We start from the raw sequence: 23,080 nt of genomic DNA, 5'->3' as shown, positions 1-23,080 counted from the left end.
CCACTCAACGACTTTGATCCGCGCCCCCCCCCTCATCAACTTCGATCCGCGGAACCCCCCCCCGCTTAACAACTTGGATCCGCGAAACCCCCCCCCCCCGCTCAACAACTTTGTTTGGGGGGTATGCTCATTTGTCCCTCATTCTAGTTTTTTTTTGAGGTTCGCCGCCATGTTTTTATAGCGTTAGGTACCCCCATAAATTTTCTAACGCTATAAAAACATGGCGGCGAACCCGCAAAAAAAAACTAGCTACCTAGTGGCACGAGCGACACTAATACAGCGATCAGAAAAACGATCGCTTAGTGACGCTGGCAAAAGGGGGGTGAAAGGGTTAACTAGGGGGTGATCAAGGGGTTAAAAGTGTTAGGTCCAGGGTAGCCCCCTACCCCCCCCCCCAATAAAGGTTTTAACCCATTGATCACCCCCTAGTTAACCCTTTCACCCCCTATTGCCAGCGTCACTAAGTGATCATTTTTCTGATCGCTGTATTAGTGTCGCTCGTGCCACTAGGTAGCTAGTTTTTTTTTAGGTTCGCCGCCATGTTTTTATAGCGTTGGGTACCCCCATAAATTTTCTAACGCTATTAAAACATGGCGGCGAACCTCAAAAAAAAAACTAGCTACCTAGTGGCACGTGCGACACTAATACAGCGATCAGAAAAACGATCGCTTAGTGACGCTGGCAAAAGGGGGGTGAAAGGGTTAACTAGGGGGTGATCAAGGGGTTAAAAGTGTTAGGTCCAGGGTAGCCCCCTACCCCCCCCCCCCAATAAAGGTTTTAACCCATTGATCACCCCCTAGTTAACCCTTTCACCCCCTATTGCCAGCGTCACTAAGTGATCATTTTTCTGATCGCTGTATTAGTGTCGCTCGTGCCACTAGGTAGCTAGTTTTTTTTTTAGGTTCGCCGCCATGTTTTTATAGCGTTGGGTACCCCCATAAATTTTCTAACGCTATTAAAACATGGCGGCGAACCTCAAAAAAAAACTAGCTACCTAGTGGCACGAGCGACACTAATACAGCGATCAGAAAAACGATCGCTTAGTGACGCTGGCAAAAGGGGGGTGAAAGGGTTAACTAGGGGGTGATCAAGGGGTTAAAACCTTTATTGGGGGGGGGTAGGGGGCTATCCTGGACCTAACACTAACTGCCTGACACTAACTGCCTGTCACACTGACACTAAATGCAGTGATCAGTAAATGATCACTGCTATTTAGTGACAGTGTGACAGGGGTGGGGCTGGGGGGGGTGATCGGGGGGGGGATTGTATGCCTATGTGTACAGGTGTCAGTGTAGTGCTTGTGTACTCACTGTGTGATGTCTCCGCTCCTCCTCCGGACGAATATACCGGCGGGAGGAGCGGTGACATCACTTCCTCCTCTGCCTGTGTTTACAATGCAGGCGGAGGAGGGCGGGGGAGGAAGCGGATTGGCTGGGGAGCGATCCGGAGGGGGCGGAAAAAAAACGAACCGCCGCCCCCTCATCCCGGATCGCTCCTGAAGATTACCGGACCGCCGCAAGTACCGGGGGGGGTCCCGATTGGACCCCCGACCCACGTCAAGCAGGGCACGTACAGGTACGTTGATGTGCCTGTCCGTGCCATTCTGCTGACGTATATGTACATGAGGCGGTCCGGAACTGGTTAAACTAACCGTGCCGCCCCTGCCATCCGGGTGCATTCTCCGTTGATTGGGGGGGGGGTGGTTCGGTTGGCGGGGAGGGGGTACATTGCGGAACCTGGCCTTGGGGCAGCAGGGAGAGCAAATCCGGCCCTGTCTATCATCCAATCATGTGTAAGCAAAAATGATTTATTTATTTTTTCCTTGCACGTGATTGGGTGTTCTTTGCAAAGTGAAGCTTTACCTCATTTACTAAGCCCCTGATGCAAATTGCAAAGTGCACAGTCTATTTGTCCTTAGTACATCAAACCCAATATGTTAGTTTGAGCAGAGAGAATCAGAAGAAGAAACTTTACTGAAAATGTTGACCTTGTTTTTGGATTTCACAATTCTTTTAACTGTTTTTATCCACCAGCAATACTTTGTACACTGAAATTGTATATTTTTCCATATCAGAATATAAACTGGGAAAGATAATAGGGAACGCGGCATGTTGTCACCCTATGTACTAAGGGCCTATTCTCACTTGCGTTTTTGATGCAGTCCCCAGTGGTTATGACTAAGGCCTTATAGGCTGAAACCCGTCAACTGTTCTCATTTGCGTTTGTTCACTGCGGCTTGTCAATAAAAATTTAGATTTTTTTAAAGAGTGCGGATCATCTTTTCCGCATTCCCCATAGAAAAGCATTACAACGCCTGCCAATGGACATCGGCATGTAATAAGACGCACTGTTTTGTAACCTGCACCCTTTTTTTAAACCCAGGAGCCTGCATTCACTATATCTGGTCTTCCACAGTACACAGAACATGGAAATGCAATTATTTTAGGAAAATATAAATGGCTAAATATCCTTTCTCATCAGCAGTATATAGCAGTCTTGTGACTTCTGTCAGTGTTTTGTTAAAGCTTGTAGGAGGAGTTTTCATTCTTCTCTGACTGTTCTATGAGGCTGTATGACCCCTGAGCCCAGACAGTGCTGATTGGCCCTGTGCTGATCACATGCACTCTCCCAAGGGAAAAAAATAAACTCTCTAGCAATACACATCAAACTGAGCATGTGCAGAGCGACCCCATGCTCTATTCTATCAGGAGATGGATTGGGGACAGCGGAAGAAGGGGGGGTCAGAGAAGACTGGATCAAACAGCCTTTTTTTACATACTGCAGAGGATTAAACCCTTAGGTTCCACAGTGAGTATAACTAACATGCTTTACTGCATATACACACAGGGGTAGATTCAGAAAGCAATTATGCCTGCGTATCCATAGATACGCAGCGTAATTGCTAAGTAGCGCCGGCGTATCTATTTTCTGTATTCAGAAAACTCGATACGCCGACTGTAGCCTAAGATACCACTGGCATAAGGCTCTTATGCCGTCGTATCTTAGGGTGCATTCTGACGCTGGCCGCTAGGTGGCGCAACCGTAGTTGTCAGCGTAGAGTATGCAAATTGCATACTCACGCCGATTCACAAACGTACGCGCGGCCGGCGCTCGTTTTTTACGCCGTTTGCGTACGTCGTTTTCGCCGTAAGGCTGCTCCTGCTATTAGGAGGCGCAGCCAATGGTAAGTATGGACGTCGTTCCCGCGTCACGATTTTCAAATTTTGCGTCGTTTGCGTAACTCGTTCGTGAATGGCGCTGGACGCCATTTACGTTCCCGTCAAAGCCAATGACGTCCTTGCGACGTCATTTACCGCAATGCACGTCGGGAAATTTTCCCGACGGAAAATGCGTAGTACGTTCGGCGCGGGAACGAGCCTAATTTAAATGCCCCCTACGGGATCATTTAAATTACGCGCGCTTACGCTGCAAATGCTTCGTGAATGAATCGTAGCTCCAATTATTTTTAGGAGGCGTAGCGTAAAAACGATGCGCCGCCCCTACCTGAATCTGGGCCACAGATTTTACTGTTGTGAGTTTAGTACCACTTTAAACGGGTTTGTAAACCCTTGAGGTTTTTCACCTTAAAGCGGGGGTTCACCCTAAAATCAGGCATTGTAGCGCAAGCTACAGTATGCCTGTCCCGAATTTTTTACCCCCGTACTCACCTTGTAGTCGTCCATCGAAGATACCGGGGAATGGGCGTGCCTCTGGAGACGGAGGATGATTGACGGCCGGCTCTGGCGCGTCACGCTTCTCCGGAAATAGCCGAAATAGGCTTGGTCTTCACGACGCGTGCGCATAGCCTGTGCGCAGGCGCCGTGAAGAGCCGAGACCTACTCCGGCTGTCTTCGGGGAGAGTGACGTGCCAGGGCCGGCCGTCAATCATCCTCCCTCTCCATAGGCACGCCCATTCCCCGCGGGAGCCGAAATCTACGATGGACGACTACAAGGTGAGTACGGGGTTAAAAAAATCGGGACAGGCATACTGTAGCTCGCGCTACAATGCCTGTCTCGATGGTAAAATGTGTCGGGGGGGGGGTGAACTACCGCTTTAATGCATTCTTCCTCCCTCAGTCAGTATTAGTATTTTGCAAAGACAGAGCTTAGGAAAGTCATTGTGGTTAATTTACTAAAACTGGAGCGTGCAAAATCTGACGTAGCTCTGTATAGAAACCAATAGGCTTTCAGGATTTTTGTCAAAGGCTAATTGAACAAATCTGAAGTTAGAAGCTGATTGGCTACCATGTATAACTGCACCAGATTCTGTACTGTCTAGTTTTCGTAAATCAACCCCATTGTCTTACATTTCATAAGCCTGTTAAAATATCATCTGAACTGCAATTAACTATAGTCAAATTGCATTGGATTCAACTTTGGTGTCTTATTGAAGAGTTAAAGGGGTTGTAAAGCTTCGCATTTTTTCACCTTAATGCATCTTATGCCTTAAGGTGGAAAAACATCCGATGTATACAGGCCCCCCCCCAGCCCCCAATTTACTTACCTGAGCCCTCGAAAGTCCCGAGTCGTGAACGCGCTGGCTTCTCGTCCCGGGCTTCTGGGCTCTTCGCGGCTCTTCATTGGATGATTGATAGAAGCGCAGCCATTGGCTCCCGCTGCTGTAAATCAAATCGTGACGCGCTGGGGGGCGGGGCCGAGTGATACAGTCGGCAGTTACGGCCGCCGACTGTATCGCGGGAGCGCACCAGCAAGCTAACCCCCTTTGGAGAGAGCTTCCCAGAAGGGGGTTAGCTCTTGTGGGGAGGAGCCGAGACAGCCGCCGAGGGACCCCAGAAGACGTGGATCGGGGCCACTCTGTGCAAAACGAACTGCACAGTGGAGGTACAGTGATGAAAATAAGTATTTGAACACCCTGCTATTTTGCAAGTTCTCCCACTTGGAAATCATGGAGGGGTCTGAAATTGTTATCGTAGGTGCATGTCCACTGTGAGAGACATAATCAAAAAAAAATAATCCAGAAATCACAATGTATGATTTTTTTAACTATTTATTTGTATGATACAGCTGCAAATAAGTATTTGAACACCTGAGAAAATCAATGTTAATATTTTGTACAGTAGCCTTTGTTTGCAATTACAGAGGTCAAACGTTTCTTGTAGTTTTTCACCAGGTTTGCACACACTGGAGGAGGGATTTTGGCCCACTCCTCCACACAGATCTTCTCTAGATCAGTCAGGTTTCTGGGCTGTCGCTGAGAAACACGGAGTTTGAGCTCCCTCCAAAGATTCTCTATTGGGTTTAGGTCTGGAGACTGGCTAGGCCACGCCAGAACCTTGATATGCTTCTTACAGAGCCACTCCTTGGTTATCCTGGCTGTGTGCTTCGGGTCATTGTCATGTTGGAAGACCCAGTCTCGACCAATCTTCAAAGCTCTAACTGAGGGAAGGAGGTTGTTGCCCAAAATCTCGCAATACATGGCCCCGGTCATCCTCTCCTTAATACAGTGCAGTCGCCCTGTCCCATGTGCAGAAAAACACCCCCAAAGCATGATGCTACCACCCCCATGCTTCACAGTAGGGATGGTGTTCTTGGGATGGTACTCATCATTCTTCTTCCTCCAAACACGGTTAGTGGAATTATGACCAAAAAGTTCTATTTTGGTCTCATCTGACCACATGACTTTCTCCCATGACTCCTCTGGATCATCCAAATGGTCATTGGCAAACTTAAGACGGGCCTTGACATGTGCTGGTTTAAGTAGGGGAACCTTCCGTGCCATGCATGATGTCAAACCATGACGTCTTAGTGTATTACCAACAGTAACCTTGGAAACGGTGGTCCCAGCTCTTTTCAGGTCATTGACCAGCTCCTCCCGTGTAGTCCTGGGCTGATTTCTCACCTTTATTAGGATCATTGAGACCCCACGAGGTGAGATTTTGCATGGAGCCCCAGTCCGAGGGAGATTGACAGTCATGTTTAGCTTCTTCCATTTTCTAATGATTGCTCCAACAGTGGACCTTTTTTCACCAAGCTGCTTGGCAATTTCCCCGTAGCCCTTTCCAGCTGTGTGGAGGTGTACAATTTTGTCTCTAGTGTCTTTGGACAGCTCTTTGGTCTTGGCCATGTTAGTAGTTGGATTCTTACTGATTGTATGGGGTGGACAGGTGTCTTTATGCAGCTAATGACCTCAAACAGGTGCATCTAATTTAGGATAATAAATGGAGTGGAGGTGGACATTTTAAAGGCAGACTAACAGGTCTTTGAGGGTCAGAATTCTAGCTGATAGACAGGTGTTCAAATACGTATTTGCAGCTGTATCATACAAATAAATAGTTAAAAAATCATAAATTGTGATTTCTGGAATTTTTTTTTTTTTGATTATGTCTCTCACAGTGGACATGCACCTACGATGACAATTTCAGACCCCTCCATGATTTCCAAGTGGGAGAACTTGCAAAATAGCAGGGTGTTCAAATACTTATTTTCCTCACTGTAAGTATGACATTTTTGTTATTTTAAAAGAATAAAAATGGAACCTTTACAACCCCTTTAAGCTGCCTGTGGAAGGTGTCAAGTCAGCAGGTGACCATACTGTTTAGACCAGGGGTAGGCAACCTGGGGCCCTCCAGCTGTTGCAGAACTACAAGTCCCACCATGCCTCTGGGAGTAATTATAACTGAGTTGCAGGGTTTAGGGGTGCGCTATGTACAGAGGGCAGTATTCGGGAGTGTGTTACGTACAGAGTGCAGAGTTCAGGGGTGTGTTATGTACATAATGCAGAGTTCAGGGGTGTGTTACGTACAGAGTGCAGAGTTCAGGGGTGTGTTACGTACAGAATGCAGAGTTAAGGGCTGTGTTACGTACAGATTGCAGAGTTCAGGGGTGTGTTATTTACAGAGTGCAGAGTTCAGGGGTGTTTTATGTACAGAATGCAGAGTTCAGGGGTGTGTTACGTACAGAGTGCAGAGTTCAGGGGTGTGTTACGTACAGAATGCAGAGTACAGGGCTGTGTTACGTACAGAGTGCAGAGTTCAGGGGTGTGTTACGTACAGAGTGCAGAGTTCAGGGGTGTGTTACGTACAGAGTGCAGAGTTCAGGGGTGTGTTACGTACAGAGTGCAGAGTTCAGGGGTGTGTTATGTACATAGTGCAGCGTTCAGGGCTGCACTATGTACAGAGTTTAGGGTTCAGGAGTGTATTTCATACATACAGAGTTCACTGGTCTGTGTACAGTGTGCAGGGTTTAGGGGGTGCGCTATGGACAGTGTGCCACTCCAACCCCCCCCCCAAGGCTTCCTTGCAATCACTCTCTTCTACATGGCCTAGCCTAGCTCTAGTACCTCCCTGTGTAGGCGGCTCTGCCTCACCTTGCAGGAAGATCGTTCTCTTTCTAGATTCGGGAGATCTGTCCCTGCCGTGCCCCATATGCAGAAGACTTCTGTGTTTACAAGTGACAGCGGGGAACAGGAGCAGAGGGTGAGAGCTGGAGGTAGTGGAATGGAGGGCCACATGACAAGGCCTGGCGGGCCGGATTCAGCCAGTGTTTGACATATGTGATCTAATGACTGCAATATTTTTTACAGCAACCCAGTAGTGTTTGCTATACATATTTACATGAGTTCCCAGATACTTCCACCATAGTTTTACTTTCTGGTGCACCTTACCTTAGATTTACTAAGCTGGCTCAGGAAGCTGTAGCGAGGCTCTACTTGGCTGACGATGGTGATGTTACTACCACTTCCACCAGACTGTGAGGGACTTTTGTCGGTTTCAGGGGCTGGATTACTCATCTGTTGGGAGGTTTTTGGGTTAAAATGAACCAGGTAGACCAGAGATAATATCAGAACCCCGATTGCCGTGGTTATTAGGCATGCCAGGAAGCAGACGAGAAAGATTTTCATCAAAGACATGGGCCGTTTCTTCTCCTAGAGGACATAAAGGACACTGCAGTTAGCCTCTACTGAGTACAACAACAAAGGCACTTAATTCAACATTTGGCATGCATCTCATGGTTAAAATGACGCAAAGACATTGGGGTAGATTCACATACCTTTAGGCGGGCGTAGCGTATCTCCTACGCCGCCGTAACTTTGAAAGGCGAGTATGGTATTTTCAAAGATTTTGCCGCCAAAGTTACGGCGGCGTAGCGTATTAGGGCCGGCGTAAGCCCGCCTAATTCAAAAGTTGAAGCTGTGGGCGTGTTTTATGTATATTAACCACTTAAGCCCCCAGCCTGTTTTTTCAGATTCGGCGTTTACAAGACTAAAACATTTTTTTTGCTAGAAAATTGCTTAAAACCCCCAAACATTATATATATATTTTTTCTAACACCCTAGAGAATAAAATGACGGTCATTGCAATACTTTTTGTCACACCGTATTTGCGCAGCGGTCTTACAAGCGCACTTTTTTTTGAAAAAATTCACTTTTTTGAATAAAAAAATAAGACAACAATAAATTTGGCCCAATTTTTTTTATATATTTTGAAAGATAATGTTACGTCGAGTAAAATGATACCCAACATGTCACGCTTAAAAATTGCGCCCGCTCGTGGCATGGCGTCAAACTTTTACCCTTAAAAATCTCGATAGGCGACGTTTAAAACATTCTATAGGTTGCATTTTTTGAGCTACAGAGTAGGTCTAGGGCTAGAATTATTGCTCTCGCTCTAACAATCGCAGAGATACCTCACTTGTGTGGTTTGATCACCGTTTTCATATGCGGGCACTACTCGCATATGCGTTCGCTTCTGCGCGCAGGCTCGTCGGGATGGGGCGCTTTAAAAAAAAAATGTTTTTGTTTTCTTATTTATTTTTATTGATTTTATATTTTTTTACACTGAAATAAAAAATAAATAAAAAATGTATCACTTTTATTCCTATTACAAGGAATGTAAACATCCCTTGTAATAGAAAAAAGCATGACAGGTCCTCTTAAATATGAGATCTGGGGTCAAAAAGACCTCAGATCTCATATTTAGACTTAAATGCAAAAAAAAATAACAAAAAATGGAAATTTTGTCATTTAAAAAAATGACAACAAAAAAATGTGTCTTTAAGACGCTGGGCGAGACTGACGTTTTGACGTCACTTCCGCCCAGCAATGCTATGAGGACGGGTGGGGGCCATCTTGCCCTCACTCGCATCCTCACACAACAGGCAGCAGCACCCGATCGCCTCCGCCGCTACCGACGGCTCCGGTAAGCGGCGGGAGGCCCCTCTCCCGCCACCGATAACAGTGATCTCACAGCGAATCCGCTGCGGAGACCGCCGTTATCGTTTACAGGACCGCCCACTGAAGAGATGGATATCTCGGTTGTGGCAGCAGCTGCTGCCGTTACCGAGATATCCATCTTTAAAAACAGGACGTATATATACAGTGGGCGGGCGTTAACCGGTTAACTGTGACCCCACGTAAATGACGTTTCAATCGAACGGCGCATGTGCCGTCCGTGGACGTATCCCAGTGCGCATGCTCCAAATGACGTCGGCAAATCGTCATGCTTTCGACGTGAACGTAAATTACGGCCAGCCCCATTCACGGAAGAGTTACGCAAACGACGTAAAATTTGAAAAATTTTACGCGGTTCCGACGTCCATACTTAACATTGGCTGCGCCATCTTTTTGGTGGTTTATCTTTACGCCTGAAAACCCCTTACGTAAACGGCGTATCTTTACTGCGACGGCAGGGCGTACGTTCGTGAATAGGCGAATCTAGCTGATTTACATATTCTAGGCGTAAATCAGCGTACACGCCCCTAGCGGCCAGCGTAAATATGCAGTTAAGATACGACGGCGTAGGAGACTTACGCCGGCCGTATCTTAGCAACATTTACCGTATTTATCGGGGTATTGCGTGCGCCGGCGTATAGCGCGCACCCCTAAAGTGGACCCGCATTCCTGTGGAAAAAAGATTTTTTGTACTTACAGTTTTGGTGTCTTGCGCGGCGTCCATCGGCGGCCTCATTGGGTCCGGCGTTCGTCTGCGGCTTCGGGTGTCCTCTTCGTCGGGTTCGGCGTCCTTCTGCGGCGTCCTCCCCGCTCGTTTCCCGCTTTCCCGCGCCGAGTTTGAATACTGCGCCGGCATATACCGAGCACAGTACACTCACGTCCTGTACGTCCAGGACCTGAGCGCGAGAGGAGCCGAGACTGCCCGACTATACACGAGTGTACTGCGCTCGGTATATGCCGGCGCAGTATTCAAAATTGGACGCGGGAAAGCAGGTATCGGCGTATATCGCGCACCCACGATTTTGCCCTGATTTCCAGGGCAAAAAAGTGCGCGGTATACGCCGATAAATACGGTAAGCGTATCTCAGTTTGAGCATACGCTTAAAGTTGAGACGGCGCGGATTCTGACTTACGACGGCGTATCTACTGATACGCCCGTCGTAAGTCTTTAAGAATCTGGCCCATTATGTACATCCCAAATGGTACCAGTCATCCACATATACCAAACCAGCTATACATGAAAAACTTTTAATGCTTAGAAAGATATGAGTGGCTTCTTAACCATTTCAGCCACGGAAGAATTTACCCCCTTCCTGACCAAAGCACTTTTTGCCATTCGGCACTGCGTCGCATTAACTGCGTGCGATGTGGTACCCAAACAAAATATCCGTCCTTTTGTTCCCACAAATAGAGCTTTCTTTTGGTGGTATTTGATCACCTCTGCGGTTTTACATTTTTGCGCTATAAACGAAAAAAGAGCAACAATTTCCAATTTCCAAATTCCTTGAGAGGAATCACATCGGGAAAAACTTAGTTTTTTTCAATGACAGTCGTATGTACGTGGCATCAGAGTGCACAGTTGCTATCTGTGGCCCAGATTCAAGAAGCACTTGCGCCCGCGCAACCATAGGTTACGCAGCGCAAGTGCTTACTTGCTCCGGTGTAACGAGTGTTCCTGATTCAGGAACCTCGTTACACCAACTGCAGGCTAAAATCCGCCATTCACGTTCACTTAGAAGCAAATGACTTTTGCCGCAATGCACGTCGGGAAAGTTTCCCGACGGAGCATGCGCTGTACGCTCGACGCGGGATCGCGCCTAATTTAAATGATTCTCGCCCCCGGCGGGATCATTTAACTTGCGCGCGCTTACGCCGGGCAAATTTGCCGGCGCGCCCTTGCAATTCACGGAGCTACTGCTCCGTGAATCGAGGGCAGCGCAAAATATTTGCGGGGGCGCAGGGCAAAATCGTTGCCCTGCTCCCCCGCAAATATCGCGCAATTCTACTTGAATCTGGGCCTCTGTTCTCTTCTGGACGTCCCCTTTTATCAAGAAATATTACCATTAGGACCAAATGGACATCCAGCAGAGGGTCACCTCACAAAATCAGTAACCCTAGCCTCGTAAGTAACTTGAGGGCCTGGCACAGCTTCTTGTTGGCATTGAACCCAAATGCAGGTCTGTCTTATTTTCGTTGTATTGATGACTATACAATAACAGGTTTGTTACAGGAGCGTCTCCTTGGAATAGCTGCCCTTTAAATCAATTACAAGGCGTCAGAAATTTCCAGTCTGCTATGAAGAGTCACTCTAAAGTTAATAAACAATAGAAAAGATGATCTAGAAATGTAATTAAACTGATTATTAAAATAGCAATTAAATAGTCTTTTCCTCCTTTAGATTATTACTTTAATTATTATTATTTTTTTAATCCAAAAGAACTTAAGCTGTCATAAACAATTTCTTTCTGAGCATGATTTGCTCTGCAATAAGTTTTACAACAGTTAAAACAGTTTCTGTTATAAGTTTTAGGATGACTATTAAAAATCAGAATTAACCACTTAAGCCCCGGACCATTTTGCTGGTCAAAGACCAGGAAACTTTTTGCCATTCGGCAACTGCGTCGCTTTAACTGACATTTGCTCGGTCGAGCGACGTGGCGCCCAAACAAGATTGACGTCCTTTTTTTCCCATAGATAGAGCTTTCTTTTGGTGGTATTTGATCACCTCTGTGTTTTTTTTTTTTTTTGCGCTATAAACAAAAATAGAGCAACAATTTTGAAAAAAATGCAATAGTTTTTTAATTTTTGCTATAATAAATATCCCCAAAAAATCTATAAAAAAAAACGTTTTTTTCTCAGTTTAGGCCGATGCATATTCTTCTACATATTTTTGGTAAAAAAAAATTGTAATAGGCATTTATGGATTGGTTTTCGCAGAGAGTTAGGGCATATTACAAATTGTATTACTATTACAAAATAGGGGATAGTTTTATGGCATTTTTATTGTTATATATTTTTTTTATTAGAAATGGCGGTGATCAGCGACATTATGGCGGATACATTGGACACTTTTGATGCTATTTTGGGACCATTCACATTTATATAGCGATCAGTGCTATAAAAATGCACTGATTACTGTATAAATGTGACTGGCAGGGAAGGGGTTAAGCACTAGGGGGCGAGGAAGGGGTTAAGTGTGTCCTAGGGAGTGATTCTAACTGTGGGAGGTTGTAGGATGCGTTAAGGTGAAAAAAAATAAGCTTTACAATCCCTTTAACCACTTCCCGCCCGGTCAATAGTATATTGACATCCGGGAAGTGGTTCTGAAATCCTGACTCAATGTCTATTGACGTCCTGCAGGATAACAGCCGCCACGCACCCGTGGGGGCGTGCAACGCGGCGATCGGTGATGCAGGGTGTCAGTCTGACACCCTGCATCTCTGATCTCGGTAAGGAGCCTCCGGCGGAGGCTCTTTACCACGTGATCAGCCGTGTCCAATCACAGCTGATCACGATGTAAACAGGAAGAGCCGTTGATCGGCTCTTCCTCACTCGCGTCTGACAGATGATCGGCGGCTCTCCTGACCAGGGGGGGTTCGCGCTGATTGTTTATCAGCGCAGCCCCCCCTCGGATCCCCACACTGGACCACCAGGGAAGCCACCATGGCACCATATAAACAATGAAAAAATAAAAATAAAACAATAAAAAAATAAAAAAAAGAGCACAGTAAATGCCAATCAGTGCCCACAAATGGTCACTGACTGGCAACATGGGCACTTAGTGGAGTGATGCCCAGCAATGCCATCAGTGACACCCCTCAGTGTTCATCATTGCCACCCCTCAGTGTCCATCAGTGCACCTCTCAGTGCCCATCTATGCCCAGTGCCCACCTATCAGTGCCCATCTGTGCCACCCATAAGTACCCATCAGTGCCACCCATAAGTGCCGCCCATGAGTGCCCATCAGTGCTGCCTATGAGTGCCCATCAGTGCTGCCTTTGAGTGCCCAGTGCTGCCTATCAGTGCCCATCAGTGCCGCCTATGAGTGCCCATCAGTGCCGCCTATGAGTGCCCATCAGTGCCGCATGCCAGCGCCGCTTATCAGTGCCCATCAGTGCCGCCTATTAGTGCCGCCTCATCGGTGCCCATCAGTGCTACCTCATCAGTGCCACCTCATCGGTGCATATCAGTGCTGCCATATCAGTGCCCGTAATTGAAAATTAAAACGTACTTATTTACAAAAAAATTACAGAAAAAAATAAAAACGTATTTTTTTTCCAAAATTTCAGTCTTTTTTTTAGTTGTTGCGCAAAAAATAAAAATCGCAGAGGTGATCAAATACCACCAAAAGAAAGCTCTATTTGTGGGAACAAAATGATAAAAAATGTCATTTAGGTACAGTGTAGCATGACCGTGCAATTGTCATTCAAAGTGCAACAGCACTGAAAGCTGAAAATTGGCTTGAGCAGGAAGGTGCGTAAGTGCCCGGTATGGAAGTGGTTAATTGACAAAGATTACCTTAGACCCGTAGACGTGGTGGTGTATCTGGATTTTGCAAAAGCATTTGACACAGTTCCGCATAAATGTTAACTGTACAAAATAAGGTCCATTGGAATGGACCATAGGGTGAGTACATGGATTGAAAACTGCCTACAGGGGCGGTGAGTACTCGGAATGGTCAGGGGTGGGTAGTGGGGTCCCCCATGGTTCTGTGCTTGGACCAATCCGATTTAATTCATTCATAAATGACCTGGAGGATGGGGTAAGCAGTGCAATCTCTGTATTTGCAGACAATACTAAGCTAAGCAGGGCAACAACTTCTCCCTCTGCAGAATGTAGAAACCTTGCAAAAAGATCTGAACAAATGAATGGGGTGGGCAACTACATGGCAAATGAGGTTTAATGTAGAAAAATGTAAATTAATGCATTTGGGTGGCAAAAATATGAATGCAATTTATACACTGGGGGGGAGAACCTCTGGGGGAATCTAGGATGGAAAAGGACCTGGGGGTCCTAGTAGATGCTCAGCAAAGCCAAGCTGCTGCTAACAAAGCAAACAGAATATTGGCATTAAAAGGGGGATTTACTCCAGGGATAAAACAATAATTCTCCCACTCTACAAGACTCTGGTCCGGCCACACCTGGAGTATACTGTCTAGTTCTTGCCACCAGTCCTCAGGAAGGATGTGCTGGAAATAGAGGGCCAGATTCACGTAGACTAGCGGCGGCGTAACGTATCGTAGATACGTATCGTAGGTACGTTACACCGCCGCAAGTTTTCATCGCAAGTGCCTGACTCACAGAGCACTTGCAATGAAAACCTACGCCGGCGGCCTCCGGCGTAAGCCCGCGTAATTTAAATGGGCGTGTGCCATTTAAATTAGGCGCGCTCCCGCGCCGGACCTACTGCGCATGCTTCGTTTGGAAATTCCCGCCGTGCTTTGCGTGCCGTGACGTCATTTTTTCGAACGGCGACGCGCGTAGCGTAATTCCCTATTCCCGGATGGCTTATGCTTATTTTTTAAATTTCGACGCGGGAACGACGGCCATACTTTATACAGCAATACGATTGCTGTGTAAAGTTAAGGCAGGTCAAATAACGACTAACTTTGCGACGGGAAACTAGACTAGCGGCGACGTAGCGAACGCGAAAATCCGTCGTAAATCGCCGTAACTCCTAATTTGCGTACCCGACGCTGGTTTACGACGCAAACTCCCCCCAGCGGCGGCCGCGGTACTGCATCCTAAGATCCGGATCTTATGGATATCTATGCGTAACTGATTCTATGAATCAGTCGCATAGATAGAAACAGAGATACGACGGCGTATCAGGAGATACGCCGTCGTATCTCTTTTGTGAATCTGGCCCAGAGTGAATACAGAGAAGGGCAACAAAGCTAATAAAGGGTCTGGAGGATATTAGTTATGAGGAAAGGTTGCGAGCTCTGAACTTATTCTCTCTGGAGAAGAGACGCTTGAGAGGGGATATGATTTCTATTTACAAATACCGTACTGGTGACCCCGCAATAGGGATAAACCTTTTTTACGGAAGGGAATTTAACAAGACACATGGCCACTCATTAAAATTAGATGAAAAGAGGTTTAACCTTAAACTGCGTAGAGGGTTCTTTACTGTAAGAGCGGCAAGGATGTGGAATTCCCTTCCACAGGCGGTGGTCTCAGCGGGGAGCATCGATGGTTTCAAGAAACTATTAGATGAGCACCTAAACGACCGCAACATACAGGGATATACAAGGTAATACTGATATATAAACAGAGGCGCAGCTTGAAGCTTGTGGGCCCCGATGCAAAAGTTGGGCTGTTCTCACCTTGCGCTCCTTTCCATTCAGAAAATGTCTCACAGCTTGTCCCCAGCCAAACCGTGGAAGGCAATGTGGAAGCCCAGTAAAGGAGCGTGGCTGTGGGGCCCTTAGGCAGATCGGAGCTGGACTTTGTGAAGCATATGATAATATGACAGAGAGGCTGCAGGGGCCCCCTGGAGTTAGGGGTGGGGTTGTAATTGTGACCCCTGCAACCCCTTATGCTACGCCCATGCATATAATCACACACATAGGTCGGACTTGATAGACTTGTGTCTTTTTCAGCCTCACCTACTATGTAACTATGGGGGTTATTTACGAAAGGCAAATCCACTGTGCACTACAAGTGCAAACTTCAAACGCAAAGTGCACTTGGAAGTGCAGTCGCTGTAGATCTGAGGGGTAGATCTGAAATGAAGGGAAGCTCTGCTGATTTTATCATCCAATCATGCGCAAGCTAAAATGCAGTTTTTTCTTCCTTGCATGTCCCCCTCGGATCTACAGCGACTGCACTTCCAAGTGCACTCTCAGTGCAATTTCAAGTGCACTTTGCACTTGTGTAGCCAGATTCAGAAAGACTGGCTTAACTTTGAGGCGATGTAGCGTATCGCATATACGCTACGCCGCCGTAAGTCAGAGAGGCAAGTGCTGTATTCACAAAGCACTTGCCTCCTAAGTTACGGCGGCGTAGCGTAAATGGGCCGGCGTAAGGTCGCCTAATTCAAATGAGGAACAGGGGGGGGCGTGTTTTATGTTAATGACTCGTGACCCGACGTGATTGACGTTTTTAACGAACGGCGCATGCGCCGTCCGTGGACATATCCCAGTGTGCATTGCTCCAAAGTACGCCGCAAGGACGTATTGGTTTCGGCGTGAACGTAAATTACGTCCAGCCCCATTCACAGACGACTTACGCAAACAACGTAAAAAATTGAAATTTCGACGCGGGAACGACGTCCATACTTAACATTGGCTAGGCCAGCTATTTGTTCCACTAACTTTACGCCGGAAAACGCCTTACGTATCTTTACTGCGACGGGGAAGCGTACGTTCTTGAATCAGCGTATCTCGCTGATTTATGCATTCTAGGCGTAAATCAGCGTTCACGCCCCTAGCGGCCGGCGGAACTAGACAGCTAAGATACGACGGCGCAGGCAGTCGTATCTTAGCTACATTTAAGTGTAACTCAATTTGAGAATACACTTAAATGTACGACGGCGCAGATTCAGAATTACGACGGCGTATCTACTGATACGCCGGCGTAAACGTCTCTGAATCTGGCTAGTAGTTTTCACTTGTAGTGCAAAGTGGATTTGCCTTTAGTAAATAACCCCCAATGTAACTATGTAAGCTGATTGGCTACCATCAGATTTTTCACTCTCCAGTTTTAGTAAATCTCCTCTTCTGGACACCACCTCGGAATATGTTGGTGTTATACAAATGGGAAAAAAACTCAATAGTGAACGTAATAATAAGTATATTTTCTATATAGACCAATAAGGTACATACCTGTCTACTTTCGATGTGGTTTTCATAAGGTTGACGTTTGTTGGAAGAAATATTAGCAACTCCGTCTTCTTGCATCTCAAAGGCACCGTTATCCATTGTAGAGGGATTCAGGAAACCTGCTGGAGGATGCTATGGCTGTACTCTAGTACCACCTGCAGCCTGCTGCACCTTTTTATACCTCTTTCACAAGGAATCCAGAAGCAACTGTTCATCACACATGGTACAGAGATGTGAGCAACAGCCAATGGCATCAAAGTTGTCTGATGTGGGGAAATACTTGCCCATTATTGCAGTTCCTCAATAAACAGCACTGTGATTCATGCTGATCTGGCACTACATCAGCAGAGCAACAGGGAAAAAAAAATAGAAAAAATAACTTTCTTAAGTACTGTGAAAGGTGATCTCCTCACTGACTTTCCTGAAAAAGAAAAATTTGAGTCAAGAAGAAAAAAAAAACGGATAAAAATGTTTCTGGTGGCCGACAATTGAGAGGATGCTCGAAGTGTGACAACAAGACAGCAATGTCCACAATTGATGAGGGAATCATTATTAAATGGAAGAGAGAAGGACGTGCACTGTTTGTGCATATATATTAAGGATATGTGGCAGAAGTATGAGTATTTATCATGCAAAGTAGGATAGGAGAACACAATGCTATAGAATTTGCATCACAGCATCCCCTGCGAATATTTAAATGTATCTATCTACAGTGGGGATCGAAAGTTTGGGCATCCCAGATAAAAATTTGTATTAATGTGCATAACAAAGCCAAGGAAAGATGGAAAAATATCCAAAAGGCATCAAATTACAGATCAGACATTCTTATAATATGTAAAAAAAAGTTAGATTTTATTTCCATTATTTACACTTTCAAAATGACAGAAAACAAAAAAATGGCGTCAGCAAAAGTTTGGGCACCCTGCAGAATTTATAGCATGCACTGCCCCCTTTGCAAAGCTGAGACCTGCCAGTGTCATGGATTGTTCTCAATCATCATCTGGGAAGACCAGGTGATGTCAGTCTCAAAGGTTTTAAATGCCCAGACTCATCTGACCTTGCCCCAACAATCGGCACCATGGCTTCTTCTAAGCAGTTGTCTAGAAAACTGAAACTGAAAATAGTTGACGCTCACAAAGCTGGAGAAGGCTATAAGAAGATAGCAAAGCGTTTTCAGATGTCAATATCCTCTGTTCGGAATGTAATTAAGAAATGGCAGTCATCAGGAACAGTGGAAGTTAAAGCAAGATCTGGAAGACCAAAAAAAATATCAGACAGAACAGCTCGCAGGATTGTGAGAAAAGCAATCAAAAACCCACGTTTGACTGCACAATCCCTCCAGAAAGATCTGGCAGACACTGGAGTTGTGGTACACTATTCCACTATAAAGAGATACTTGTACAAATATGGTCTTCATGGAAGAGTCATCAGAAGAAAACCTCTTCTACGTCCTCACCACAAAAATCAGCGTTTGAACTTTGCAAATGAACATATAGTCTGATGCATTTTGGAAACAAGTTCTGTGGACCGATGAGGTTAAAATAGAACTTTTTGGCCGGAATGAGCAAAAGTACGTTTGGAAAAGAAAGGGCACAGAATTTAATGAAAAGAACCTTGGTCCAACTGTTAAGCATGGGGGTGGATGAATCATGCTTTGGGGTTGTATTGCAGCCAGTGGCACAGGGAACATTTCACGAGTAGAAGGAAAAATGCATTCAATAAAATTTCAGCAAATTTTGGATGGTAACTTGATGCCATCTGTGAAAAAGCTGAAGTTTAAGAGAGGATGGCTTCTACAAATGGATAATGATCCTAAACACACCTCAAAATTCACAGGGGATTACATCAAGAAGCGTAATCTGAAGGTTTTGCCATGGCCTTCACAATCTCCTGACCTCAACATAATTGAAAATCTATGAATAGACCTTAAAAGAGCAGTGCGTGACAGACAGCCCAGAAATCTCAAAGAACTGGAAGACTTTTGTAAGGAAGAATGGGCAAAGATACCTCAAGCAAAAATTGAAAGACTCTTGGCTGGCTACAAAAAGCGTTTACAAGCTGTCATACTTGCCAAAGGGGGCAGTACAAGATATTAACTCTGCAGGGTGCCCAAACTTTTTCAGACGCCATTTTTTTGTTTTCTGTAATTTTGAAAGTGTAAATGATGAAAATAAAATCTAACTTTTTTTGACATGTAAGAATGTCTAATCTGTAATTTGATGCCTTTTGGAGATTTTTCCATCTTTCCTTGGCTTCGTTATGCACATTAATACAAATTTTTACCTGGGGTGCCCAAACGTTCGATCACCACTGTACACCATATGGACAGAATATTTTGGCAACCTTCTAAATGATTTGGTTAACATGTTTCCAGTGAAGGTTGTTTTTATTTGTTTAGCACACAAAGATACACTATATTACCAAAAGTATTGGGACGCCTGCATTCACAGGCACATGAACTTTAATGGCTTTCCAATCTTAGTCCGTAGGGTTCAATATTGAGTTGGCCCTCCCTTTGCATCTATAACAGCTCCAACTCTTCTGGTTGTCCCTCTTCCCCATTCCCCCACACTAACACAGAATAGGTCTCAATTTCTTCCAAGATCAACTGTTTTTATAAAACTTATTAAATAAATATAACAAAACGATCAGTTGAAAGCCTCATACACGCAATCAGTTTTTCCAGGGACAAAGCATAGGACTTTTGTCCGAAGGGTGTTGGCCATGAACTTGTGTTGCATACAAATGGCAAAGAATTGTCGGCCAACAAACATGAAACTACGTGGTTTTTCAGCTCTTTAGATGCCGTTTACATCAGTTTTTTTTCATCAGTTTGTCTTCCAGCTAGAGTCCTTGAGTCCCAGAGACATTTTTTCATGCAAAAACTGACCTTCCGTCAAATTTTACCCGGCTATTTTATGTTTTCAGGAAACACATCTGACGCCAGGAGCTAAGGGTTGTAGGGGTTCCCGTTAAAATCCATACCAGACCTAAGGGCCTGGTATGCTCATGGAGTGCAACCCATGCCATTTTTTTATTTAAAATTTGGCATGGAGTTCCCCCCTTATGATAACAGCGGCGAGACTTCTATCCCCTCTCACAGGTCATTAAATCCGCAGCTAAAACACAAAGGAACCACTGAACAACTGTTTGAGAACTTGGCAAAGAAAACGGAGCTCAAAAATGCAATGCACAAGTGTGAATCCAGCCTAAATGAGAGCTAAACAGAAATTGGTTAGTGGCAGGACAGTTTTGGATCAGCGAGAACAAGGACAGCCACAGCAAACTACTGCTAGGTAAAGAGGGCCTTCTACCATGTGCCGTTCCTCGGGAGCTGAGCAATGAACAGCATTGCAGTGCACAGGCTGCAACTCAAGTCACGCTGCAGAAGTGTCAGTCCAAAATGGCACGGCTGGAGCAGCAACATGGACCTTTGTCATCCTCCTCACTTCAATTACATCACAGATTGCCCCAGGGCTCCATTCTGTCACCAATGTTATTTGCAATATGCATGATCCCACATGGCAAGATTATCCAACGCCATGGCCTTGGCTACCATTGCTATGCAGATGACACCCAACTCTAGCTGTCTTTCGAACCAGACACTGCATACCTTGTGACCAGGATCAACAGGTGTCCTACTGACATACACGAGTGGATTATCTGTAAGTGGCTGAAACTGAACCCAGACAAGCCAAACTTCTAATTGGAGGGCAAAGACTAGCATCAAAGTGGCAACAAGCACATTCAGCTGGTTTAAAACTTGGAAATAGAACTCTTATGTTCCCAGACCATGTGTGCAGCCTTGGCAAGATCTAATCTCAGGAACATTACAAGAATCAAACATCTCAGGCAGTCATCCAGTTTTTCAAACCCTGGAAGGCAACCAAAGAAGTCTTCCAGGTTTGAGCTATTGTACGTTTAGCAGAGATAAAAAGATAGAAAGCCGATTTCTGTTGAGGTGTGAAAAGGCCTGGAATAGGGCAATGTAGGAGAACCAACCTGGCATCCTTAGGTACTATCACATGAAACAATGTCTGCAGCAAGCCAAAAACCCTGGACCAAAAGCCTATCAGTCCTGGGCATGACCAGCAGATATGCAGGATGTCCCCACGGTGACCGCAATTCCTAAAACATCTATTGCTGTTGCCAGGATAGGCATGAGCAATCCAAGCTGGGACCCAGTACCACCGCAGGAGAACTTTACAAGTGGCCTCAAAGGTAGTGGCATTGAAGGAACATTTCACCACCATCTTCCAGGCCTTGCTCTAATTCACCCCCTCAATGGAGGAAGCAAGAACTCACTCTTATTGGACCCCATAGGAAAATAGGAAGCCAACTTCTGTTGAAGTGCCAAAAAGTCCCGGTATAGGTCAATGTAGGAGAGCCAACCTGGCGTCCTTGCATACCATCACATAAAACAATGTCTGTAGCAGGCCAAAAACCCTGGACCAAAAGCCTATCAGTTGTGGGTACAGATATGCAGGACATCCCCACGCTGACTGCATTTCCTAAAACATCTCTCGCTCTTGGTTTAAACCCTGGGAATAGAACTCTCATGTTCCCAGACTATATGTGCAACCTTGGCATGATCTCATCTCAGGAAAATAATCAAACATCTTGTGACAGAACCCACTGTCACTGTGTGTTTTGGAAGGGACTGTGCGCGTGCCTCTTACCCACAGACTATGGCCCAGACGAGGCTGGAGACCCGGGACAAGCTGGCATTGAGATAATGTAATGTAATGCTACATCTCTTCTCCCCCCCCCCCCCCCCTTGATGCTGTGTCTAATTGTTAGGCATGTGCAATTTTTTAAGTTATGAATACGTTTTCCGTCAATTTTCGTTATTTTAGTTGATTCGTTAACATACGAATGAACGAACGGTTTAGCGCAATTAATAACGAATAACGATATTTTCAAAATAACGAATATGAAAAAAAAAAAGATGATACGAAAGATGAATGAAACGAAAACATAGAAACAACGAAAATACCGAAGCCAAAAAAAATAATAATTACGAAAAACAAAATGAACGAAAATGCAAACTTATTAATATTCGAAGACCGAAAAGAAAACAACCGAAATGCCGAACAAAGAATAAAAAACGAAAATCAAAACTAACGAAAAATAAATTACGAATCTTCGGAAAACGGAAATGAAAACAACGAAAATACAAAATAATGTAAATTAGCTTTCGTTAGTACTGAAATATTTCTGGACGTTGACCAATAGCCACTGAGCGCTGTCCCTTTCCTCTGAAGAGGTTTGTTCCTTCCCCCAATGAGCTTCTTTCTCATTATTACCTCCTGGCTCCTTGTGTCTTTTTCTGTGTTAGACTGCAGTGCATCTAATTTCTAGATTTGTATTTGTAATATCTGACATATTTTAGTTTTTTTCTACGTCAGACTTCATTCTAGACATGGTGTGTGTGCTAACTAAGACAGTCAAGTCAATCACAGTAAAGTACGAATTACAAAATTACGACGAGTAGTGTGTCGAATAAACGTAAAATGTATTCTAACAGAATTACGAATGCAATAAAATCTACAAAAGTACGTTTTTACAATCAAAGGAAATTAGACACGAAAATACGAATGATCATAAAGCAACGAAAATATATTTCTTACGAAAATACAAATGCGGCATGATGGAAAATAGATTGTAAATACGAATAGCAAAACAACGAAAATTAAACTAACGTAAAAACGAAGGAACGAATAAAATCATTTTAAAAATACGAACGCGGCAGAATACAAAATATAACGAAAATACGAATCTCGATTCAACGAAAAATAAACGGAAACGGAAAAAAGAGTGTTACGAAATACTAAAGAGTACGAATACGATAACTAACGTCTTACGAAATTACGACTCGTTACGAATCACGATAAACGAACAGAAACGAAACAGAAATAAACGAAATTTTTTGCTGTGCACATGTCTACTAATTGTGTTGATTCATGTCACATAGACAATGGTCTGGACTGGTGACATCTCTCCGCAGGGGGTGTGTATTGAGAGGCTGCCTGCTTACCATAATCTCATTATGTTTATCTGTAGC

General features: G+C 44.9%; 1 protein-coding gene across 1 annotated transcript in view; it reads right to left on the bottom strand.

The window, feature by feature from the left end:
* LOC120926902 overlaps positions 1-17,156 on the bottom strand; it is a 50,710-nt gene extending 33,554 nt beyond the window's left edge. Inside the window, exons 1-2 of the mRNA XM_040337204.1 lie at positions 17,020-17,156; positions 7,625-7,885 (exon numbers count right to left, since the gene is read on the bottom strand). Coding sequence (XP_040193138.1) covers positions 7,625-7,885; positions 17,020-17,115 — 357 coding nt within the window. The 5' untranslated portion in view covers positions 17,116-17,156. The remainder of the gene's footprint in view (positions 1-7,624; positions 7,886-17,019) is intronic.
* Positions 17,157-23,080: the final 5,924 nt, after the last annotated feature.

Source organism: Rana temporaria, chromosome 1, assembly GCF_905171775.1.
Source record: "Rana temporaria chromosome 1, aRanTem1.1, whole genome shotgun sequence".
NCBI classification, from domain to species: Eukaryota; Metazoa; Chordata; class Amphibia; order Anura; family Ranidae; genus Rana; species Rana temporaria.
Note: the sequence above shows the minus strand (reverse complement) of the source record. Positions and strands in the feature narration are given on the sequence as shown.